This window comes from Rhea americana, unplaced genomic scaffold, assembly GCF_003343005.1.
Source record: "Rhea americana isolate MKP2758 unplaced genomic scaffold, rheAme1 scaffold_9, whole genome shotgun sequence".
NCBI classification, from domain to species: Eukaryota; Metazoa; Chordata; class Aves; order Rheiformes; family Rheidae; genus Rhea; species Rhea americana.
This window is the reverse complement of record NW_028187088.1, coordinates 7,766,849-7,776,994: the sequence shown is the minus strand read 5'-3', so window position 1 is coordinate 7,776,994 and position 10,146 is coordinate 7,766,849. Positions and strand designations below refer to the sequence as shown.

The following is a 10,146-nucleotide window of genomic DNA, read 5'->3' as shown; positions in this document are numbered from 1 at the left end:
GTATCATTTTAAAAAAGCTGACTGCACTGCATTTGCCCTTAAAAGCCTGTTTGGAAGAACCTGGTATGCATAGATAATATGGTGCTAACAGCAAGACAAAGTAAATGATATAGAGCATGTGTTAAAGGATGAGAAAGGAAATCTGGTAACTCTAGCCTCATAGCTAATTTGCAGCATGTAGAAAAACATTTTAGTGATGGTGAGAAGAGACAGATATAAAAAAATCTAGCACATGACTGAGTGTTCTCAGGCTCTTGCTCTCTTGGTGGTGAGCAATGTATCTGTTTTTTTTTTTTTTTTTTAAAAAAAGCTTGCTGGCTATGCCCCCTTAGTAGGGATGGGGAGGAAGAAAGGCATGTGGAAGGAAGCAAAGAGGATTTGTCTTCGACTTCTGCAAAACTTTCCTGGCTTGTGTTTGCACAGCGATAGTCTTCTCTCTAGGCTCAAGAGAGCTAAATAAGCTGCCCCAGAAATCTTTGGAGCAGAAAACTGACAAGTGAAGGATTCATCTAGGTCCTTGCACCTTTTTGGTTTTTTCATGAAATACTGAGTTTTCTCTGGCCTGGCAATGGTTTGTGGGATTGTTGTCCCTCTTCCTTTACAAGTATGCTTTCAGAAAGCACTTTGGAGGGCAGTTTTCCTTCTTTGCCCTAACATCTCTGGTCTTATTACAGATGAGGCGAGTGAAAACCATCGTGGTGCATCCCAATTTTGACAKAGTGAGCTATGACTCCGACATTGCCTTGGTTCAACTAGATGCTCCTCTGGAGTACAGTGCTGCTGTGAGGTCTGTGTGTTTGCCCAACAGCACAGAGCCCTTATCTTCCTCTTCCCTCTGTGCTGTGTCTGGATGGGGGATCAGTGAAAAAGGTGGGTTTTCTGATTCTTGGCTATTTACCTATTATGAGCAGAACAGACTTTTCAATCTTGAATTTTATTCATCTGTTCAGACTTTCCCTAGCAGTTGCTCATCTCTAAGGTGTAGTGGGTTTGTCTGGATCCAAGCYTCGCTGAGTGAAGGAGAGATCTGTTCATGTTAATACAGTTTAGTGATGCAAGCAATTCATACAGTGGGTACAAGTCACTCTGTATGGAAAACCTTTGAATAGACAGAGCACTGGCTTCTATTTGCAGAACCTGAACTTGAGATTAATTACTTTCTGTGGCAATGGAATGAGCATTGGTTTCTGCCCTGGATAGTATGAACTGACACCCCTTTTGTCAGATGACTGCGTGCAGCTATGGTCCGTACACCTACTAGCTCTGAGTTAGGGGAAAAGCCTCCTGCAACTAGAAGAGTAGACATGACTAAGCTATAAGTAGAAGGTTTGGACAATCTGGAGTGAAGTTGAATCCCTTTACTGTGTTGCTCCACTGGATCCAACTTGCTTTAGATATGGACAGTAGGAGATCTGTCTTCTGGGTGAATCCTTTCAGATATTTGTAGTGGTGAGCTTTCYAGCACTGCAAATCATTTTTGGCGTAAATAGTGTGCAACTGTTGCCAATTTGTTTCCYAAGCAGATGGGAGCCGAGCCACGCGACTGCAGCAGACACAAGTTCCTGTACTTGAGAATGAGGTCTGCGAGAGAAACTACTACTTAAATCACCCTGGAGGGATCACAGCTCGCATGCTTTGTGCAGGTTTTGTTTCTGCTGAAGGGCAGGACTCTTGTCAGGTGAGGTGAAACAAGCTGAGTGCTCTTGAAGGTATCTGCTTCTGTATGCATGAAGATGTTGGTAGATCATCTAGGGGAAGGGATGGGAGAAGATGGGAGAGGATGCAGGGTAGGAGGGAACGTTATACATCAAATGACAACTAACAGCTCCAACAACTGTCCATCTGTGGAATAGACAATACTTACAAGAGCAGTAGGTGCAGTTGATCCTTACTGGTGTTAAATGTAAAGCATAGTGCTGCTTGAAACTATGACCACAGACCTAGACAGTATTTTTTGAGAACTGAAGGAGAGGATGTTCTGCCCTTACACTTCCTGAAACCTCTCTTAGCTCAGTGAAATACGTTCTAATTGTAGCTTRCTTGCATGCCCTTCTGAGACCTTTTCTCAATATGAGAAATTATTTCTATTGGTTTTATAAAACTTCCTGTATTTAGAGCACTATCCAGGAACTAATATCCCTGAAATCATGATGACAGTAGGTAAGAACAGCTGAGGAAATAAAAAATGAAGCAATTTTGACAAATGTACTGTCAAGCTTGAAAAGTAGSTCCTACTTAATACTGCAACTTTATGGCAAACTAATAAATTGCACATACCATAAAATGATTGATCCTAGTGCTCTTAAGTCTCTATCCTGTGCTCAGTCTGTATTCCACACTGCCCTGCTGATGACCAAACCTTTAAATTGATGTCTTAATTTCAGCTTGTGGATGAGTTGTGCCAGGAGATTTACACCCTGTTCTGGCACAGAAGCTTTTCTCCTTGTCAAATCTGATCTGTTACTACTCYTCTAGCTCGCAGTGCTGTGGAGGTCATACAAAATAACTGAGTCCACTGGTCTCTGGTTCTTAGGGTGGTTCTGGTGGCCCTTTGGTTTGTAACAAYGAAAATGGACCATTTATTCTTTATGGCCTTGCCAGCTGGGGAGTTGGCTGTGCCAGACCAAAGAAACCAGGAGTCTATTCAAGGGTGAGGACTTTTCTGGACTGGATCAGACTGACAATGAAAGGTGAGTTTTCTTTGTCTAAACAAGCTATGTTCTGAATACCCCTTGTAGAAAATATTCCAAATACATTGAGGATTTTCTCTGGTAGACTTTCTGAGGAAACTTGGAAGGAAGAGGGTGGGGGGAGAAAAGAACAAGTGGTGTCACTAATTTCCTGCAGGAAGTTGTCCTCTTCCTCCTTTTCATCCCTTTCTTCTAAACAAAACTTGGTAGAAATTGGAATGGGATTTTTTTTAGTAATATATAACACTTCTGTTTCTTAAATTGAACATAATCTTTGGATGGACAGTTTTCTCAGTACAAAGAAGCTACTGTTGAAAACTCCAGCTAGACTTAGGCTTTGATATATAATCTGGGACAAAACCATAAACTGAACTAGTGTGTCTCTAGACAAATAACAAAACACTCCTCTGGAGAAATTTATCCTGCAGAGTAAGTGCTAGAAAAGGAATAATTTACACTATATAGTAGTGAATGAGGATTGAGCTTGCCTATGGATGTGACAAGCCCCTTACAAAAGGAAGAGGCCTGTGTCCTTAAATTGGTGGCTCTTATGTATAGAAATAAGGAGAGCAAACTTTTTCTGAGGTGAGTTAGGTGACCCCCAGCACTGTTGTACTCTTACCTGCATGAGTCGTCTTTGTTCCTCTCCCCCAGCAGTTTGATTCCTGCTGAAGTTCCCCCAGCCAAGGGTGTAACTAGCTTTGTAGCTTCACTGGCAAATGAAGTCTGCCACCTCTGTTTCTGCCACCTCTGTTTCTTTAATCTAATGAGATTTTTTTTGAGATCTCAGACACTGAATTGCTCCACTTTTTTTTTTCCCTCATGTAAACAAACTAATCTGTCAYTCAAGAGAAATGTTTTGCTTTGGACTTTGGCTTAAAGTAGTTGCACTGTGAAAAAGTTGCTGATGCCAAACATTTGTCTTCCAAAGTCTTATCCCTCCCCTTGCTTGCATGTGCACACATACAGCCAAGAATGTAATTCTCTTTAGTGAATAGYTTTGATTGTCCCACAGCATTTCTTGGGGAAGAGGAAAGAGCTAATCTTGGACAGAGTTTTAATATTCCTACCCATCCTGTATTTTATTATATTTCTCCTAGTGGAAAATGGAGAGGATTTCTGGTAACAAGAATGTTTTTTGCTGTATCCTGAATAAAGTATTGCAGTTATGAACAGGAAATTAAAGTGTATACTAAAGAAAAGAATACAGTGCGGATAATGCTCTGTTCACTCAAATCAGATGAGAATTCATTCTTCTGCTCTGCATTGCTGTCTTCTGTTTTTCCCTTGCAGGGTTGTTCTTAGTCCCACATTTCTCTAAAAGAGAAATATTAGTACAGGTGTGAACTGAGTATGAGACCTTTCTGCTAAACTAACTATAGCCCATTTAAAGCAGAGATGATCTGGCTACTATACAAGTGATAACTTAGCTGAGAGCTGGCTGGAGATCTGTTCCATTTGCTTGGATCAGATGCAGCTGGCTGCTGCCTGTTGGCTATCGGCTGTAACAGCTTTTGTGGATTTACTGTAGATCAGGCAGTTTATGCAGGGGAATTGTACAGCTCTGTAGCTGTAAATCCTTGCCAGTGGTGGAGACTTTAGTACTGCATAAAGATCCAAAGGCTCAAAGCTCCAAGGGCTCTTTGAGCCAGGTACTGACCATTGGCTTTTGCATTTTACTTTCATAAAATAACACTTCCTGCAATGAAAGGCTTTACCATAATGAATGTTGCTCAGCAAGCTCCGTGTTAAACTGGCTGTAAGCATGTCGTGCMTCCCCAGGTGGTGAACAGAGCACACCGCAGGGAAGCGGCAGTGGACCTGGGACCTCGGTACCGGAACAGCCAAGGAGCTTGCCCACAAAGCACACGAACTTTGTGGGAGAGGCGCACAAACAAGGTAGTGGCTCCTTGCCTCTATATAACTGTGTAGCTGTTGTGTGTGAGGGGCTGCAGCATTTGCCTTGCAGATGAGGGAGAGCTGACTCTGGGCAGCTCTGGATAGTGCCTGATAAGTGCAAGACCCCAAACATCTCAGTGTTGGTCCTCAAAGTGTTGGCACACTCCCTGGGAGAGGGAAGGGAGAGAGACTGAGTGTAGCCTAGAGAAGAGACCTTGTAGCTAGAAACAACAGGCTCACCCTGAATAACAGGGRTTCATTAATGTTGCTACAAGTTTGTGTCCTTGGGTATGTTTCTTAGTCTCCTGTACTTCTACCTTACTACCTATGAAATGGGGTGATAGTTTAATCTGTCTTTTAGACTTGAGTTCCTCAGGGCAGAGACTATTACTTAAGATCTGCTTACACTTGCACTTAGCATGATCAGAGCCCTGATYGTGGATGAGGCATGCTCTCATGCTTCGATAGCACCAGCAGGCACACRAACAATCCTGTCTTCCTGATGTGATGTGCTTCCTCCTGTTTGTTAAGCATTTAAATGTTTCTCCACAACTGATACTRTGATCCTGTTGGAGTGATGAAAAGGCTGAAGTACCCTCAAGTAATTAGATGACACTGGTTCTGGTGTCAAGTCAGTGAATGCTATTGCTCATGACTTTAAAAAGCAGTATGTTTGGGTGGGAATGTGTTACCAGCTCTGCTTGACTTGTGCAGGAGTKAGGGTGTTATGTAGTGTGTGCTCTCCTGTTCCCCTAATTAGCATGGGGGACATCAGGCCACTGAAATAAAAAGGTCCCCAGAAGCAATAACACAACAGGAGGTGGGGATACTTTCCCTCCCTGGGAAGGTGAAACACCATGGAAGGAACATCAACACAGCACCCCAGTGCTGAGCTTGCAGAAGCTCTGGAAATGCACTCAGGTGCCTGCCTCARTGGGAACAACTCACCCATGGGTGAGCTCAAAGCTGAGGCAAGTGCAAAGTGCTGGAATGACCTGAATTGGAGTTGACCAATTGACCCTGAATGCCAATGAACAGTGGGAAAAGCTATCATGCCTTGGCCTGGTGGATTTACTGTCCTTCCCCATGCCTGTGCTGCCTTGTCCTGATGTGTTCTGCCAGCACAGGGCCTACTTCTCAGAGGGATGGAGTATGTGTGTAGGAGCCCTTGCCTTGCCCTTATGCAAAGATGTGCAACTAACTCATTGCTCTTTAACCTTGATTGWAATGCAAGAATTATTTTAGTCCAGCTTTTCTGAAGGACTGGCACTCTATCCATAACTCAGCTTGGCTGAGCTCTCTTCTACTGTGAGTCAAGCCAAGTGGTGCTTCCCTACATGTACCTGGGCTTGCACACACCCTCAGATAGCTGCTACATCTCTCCTGCTGTGCTGTTCATGCCATACTACCTCCTTGAGAGGAARAAGGCTCCTCTCCTCTCCCTTTGGCACTTGAAGGACTGCCAGCCTGTCAAGGAGCTCAGGTCTCCCTCTTCCCTCTCCCCCTCTGTGCTATTGGCATCCTGCTCAGGTATGCAGAGAGAGTGAGGTGCCAGTGCCTCATCCTAKCAGAAAGCTCATAAACATTGGTGTAGGAGGAAACACTCTTGCACAGAATTAAAGCTGTTCTACAGAGGGTATGACTTTAAAAATTGCCACCTTGGGAGATGAGCAACCCCATTATGCTAGGTACTGAAGAGATACAGTTCTCATTAGTGATTTTTTTTTCCTTTCCTCCTGTACTGCTATAACTACTYAGATGCTTCTGAATATTTCCCTGTTGATTTGGTCTCTTATTAAATAGCTGAATCTGACTGCTGTATGCAAGCTAACCCCAGCTCTGTTGCTGTGTTTCTAGAGAACCAGGGAATGTGCAGATAAAAGYATGATATTTCATAATTCATAACTCTTGTCAAAGGCTGGTCACAAGGTCAATATAAAAAACACTTCTTCCAGACTCAGCAGTGAGAACCCCTGAGCTTGTTTGGTTTGTTGGCCACGCGCTCAGGCTAACCTGCTATCTGTTTTCCAGACATTGATTTGAATCAGTTGAGAATGGTGTGCTGACTGAATTTGCAAGCAAGCCTGCTTTCCTCTAAAACCTGGCATCTCAYGCCATTGCATGGTCTGGCTTGCCTCTGCTGCCTGGATTTCTGAGGCTATGGTGGCGGGACTTAACTTTTGATGCTGTGCTCTTAAATTCCTACAGGCTTGTGCCAGTCTGCATATTGTAGTCTAATGAGTGAATATTGCTGGTGGGAACTTCTTAAAATTCATTGTAGRGTTAGGCATGTTAACAGATCTATTCAATGTTGCTGATTGCATGTGTCCTGTTTCAATGGTGCTGGTAGCTGTGCTCTTGCCCATTATATCAGAATATACAAAATTCCAGCAGGCCATCACCATTTCCTGCTGATTTTATTTACCTTCAATCATGGACTGAACTGGTAGGCTTTGTAGAGAGCTCTTACTGTCTTCTCTTGATGCTTTTCATCACTGAATTGTGCATTTATTCACAGAATGTGTGTCAGAAATGGAGTCAGAAGAGCCCAGGGGCTTTATCTCAGCTCCTTCCTCATCAGGATATGTGGGAAGCGACGAGCTCTCGGATGCTCTGAATGTCTCTGAAGGGCATGGCAAAGACTATAGTAAAGCACCTGTCAATACCAACCTCACTGAAATGCCAGGAGGAATTTATTCGGATTTATGAAGAGAGCTAAAGAGARAGAATAGTGCTAGGTAACAATAAATAATCCATTTGAGGCCATTCAGTCCTAGAAATTTACACTTTTACTTGAGCCAGTATCAGAAAGTGTTTCCATCTCCTCTTGCATAGCTSTGTTACAGCCTTAAGGTAAAACTTCAGAGCCCAGGCTATCTGGGTGAAAAATTACCTTAATCCCCTCAATCTCTTTGTAAGTATRCTGCACTGACCTGGTGGGAGAATAGTCCTCTTAGCCTCTCTTATACAGTGTCATATTAGAGGACTATGTTGAAAAAAATGATACTTGGGCAAGCTGTGTTATGGAAGAGACTTGCCTGTACTGGCAGCTTCTTACTCGAAGTCAGCCTCCTTCCTCTTCAGCTACAGTGAAGTGTAAAGACAGTATATGTTACATAAGTCTCGGAAATGGAATAAATGACACAGCATTAAGGCACAGGGAGGAGGAATGTGACTCTTTTTTTGCACTAGAAGATGATGCATCTTCTCTGTAGAACACTACAGCCTTCCTCTGTGCTCTTCCTGATGCTACTAAGGTACAGCCCCCTTATTGAAATGCAGGTCTGCAGAAGAAAGACAAGGCTAAGGAAAAATGAAGGCAAAAAACTTTAATGCTGTTCTACAAAAAGGTTAGATTTTTCTGGAGGCCTGTATGTTCACAGGTATGCATGCACACTGTACATGGTGATCCAGTTGCATAAAATCCAGCTGGGACGGGGGGTGGGTGGCTGGGGCAGGAACATAATCAGGTGAGTGTGCTCACCTCAGGGCACCAGGCCACTGTGCAAAGCTTCTTGCTTCCTCTTTTAAAGGCTCTGGGTGCAGAGCATGGGAAAAGGAGGAGGGATAGAAATAGGGAAGAGAGAGGGAAATGCAGGGCAGTAACCTACTTCTACATCTGTTTGAAATGGCAACTCAAATACCAATTTTCCTGACTACTGTGCAAACTGTATAGTCTGAAAATGCTTAAGCATAAATAAAATTAATTCTTTTCTTCACTGTTGAAGTCTTGGGACAGAAGCAACCACACCTATATACACATRAATGATAGGCTCTAATTTAGCTATTACCACTGGAACATCGTGAAGTTGTCCTAGTACATTCCTAGGCGTGAAAAATGCAAATAAAGATGTTGGGTAAAAAAGAAAACACTGAGGAATTTATTATTATTATAAACAGTGCTATGAATGGTACAGGAAGGTGACTAAGGAATGCTTAGTTCCTAGTTTTTACAACATAGAAAGTAGAGGCATCTTGAAAGCAAAAGGRATTATTTGGAACATGCTGACACAAAAATGCAAATAGGAGGGGGAATAATTGAAAASGAATAGAGGAAGAGTGCTGAAGGCTAGATCTTGCAGAGGTTGTATGAAATGTGCTTAGAAAGCTCCAACTTGGGAAAATGTTCCTTTTCTCAGTATCCCTTTTCCTCAATGTACTTCTCTCTCTTCTGCATTGTCTTTGTATAGGTGTAATTTATTGTGATTATAGAACTTAAATTAGTTGCACAGAAGCATTTTTTTCTGGGCAGATGTCCACACTGATGTCCTGATAGTCAAAAGGTGCAGCTGGGAAATCCACTATCAACCCTTGGGAGACAGATGAGTTCTTTTGGTGCCTTTGAATGTTTGGAACTTGCTCTTCAAATATTYTCAGAATTAAGCAATGCTCCTGCAGAGGATGTTTTTTGGATAATGACTGTTCTGTGAAGACTYTTGTCATCTTGCATCACACCAGTGATGATGTTTAATGCTCTAGGGAAGAGGGCCTATTTAACTACCCCCTGCTTGTAGATGAGGGTTTATGGGCATGATCATCGCTGTTTTGGGGTTAGAAAAATACCTCCTTACACCAATCCCAAATACTTGGGCAGGAAGACTTTTTGTAACCAAATAACCCAGCACTTTTTCCAGAAAAAGACTTTTAGATTGAAGAAATACATTAGGTATGGGTTTTTTACCTAAAAAAAGTATCTTAAACATAACATGTCAGTTCTGTCTGAGGTAGGGGAGAGAGAGGAAATGGAAGATGTGGTAAGGAGCTCTTAGAGCACTTCACAGCTATCCTCCTTCAAGAACTTATTTATAAAAGCATGCATATAAAAATTCTGAAAGTATACCTATTACCTCTGAGAATAACAGTTTAACAATTACAGTGTTTTCCTCTGTCCTGCATATAAATAGTTATCAGAAATAAGGCTGTCACTCAAAGTTTCACTCTGAACAGGAGCTCCTTGAGCTTCCTCCAGCTCACACTCATGGCTATGATATAATAGCATTTACTGTGGCTGGCAGTTCATCAGGTTTGGGTATATTCAACTAGATTCTTATATCTACTCCCCTACCAACATACAGAAACAGCTTGACTTTTTTTCTTCATCCTTGGAGCTAGGGCCCATCTGAAGTCAGTGGGTGACTGTCTCTAAAACAGCTCGCTTTTATTTAGAAACCTAGAATACAGCTTTGGGTTTTAATGTCAGCAGGAGTTAAAACTTTGATGATGATGATGATGATTGTAGAATGGGGGAGAACACCCTACCGTTGGAAAATTCACAACCCCTGGAAAACAATCCAAAAGCAGTTTAGCAGGCTCAACAACTGAAAGCACTTATCAGTGGAGTTAACTCTGCCTAACGGTGGATTAACACTAGAAGTTCCCTGTCCAATCCCTGTTTACAGTTTAGGGCTAGGAACAAATTTCGTAGTAGTCTAGCTGTTCCTCAGGACAGATACAGCAAATGAAGCTTCAAGAATGTACAAATAGCCCTGTGGGCTTTCTAGAGATCTTCCRTACAGATGTTCTCCAAACATATGTAAAAATAGAGTTCTCCTAAGCT

General features: G+C 42.5%; 1 protein-coding gene across 1 annotated transcript in view; it reads left to right on the top strand.

The window, feature by feature from the left end:
• Window positions 1–7,298, top strand: part of OVCH1 (ovochymase 1) — a 30,050-nt gene extending 22,752 nt beyond the window's left edge. Inside the window, exons 18-21 of the mRNA XM_085324128.1 lie at window positions 675–870; window positions 1,524–1,678; window positions 2,534–2,690; window positions 7,108–7,298. Coding sequence (XP_085180254.1) covers window positions 675–870; window positions 1,524–1,678; window positions 2,534–2,690; window positions 7,108–7,298 — 699 coding nt within the window. The remainder of the gene's footprint in view (window positions 1–674; window positions 871–1,523; window positions 1,679–2,533; window positions 2,691–7,107) is intronic.
• Window positions 7,299–10,146: the final 2,848 nt, after the last annotated feature.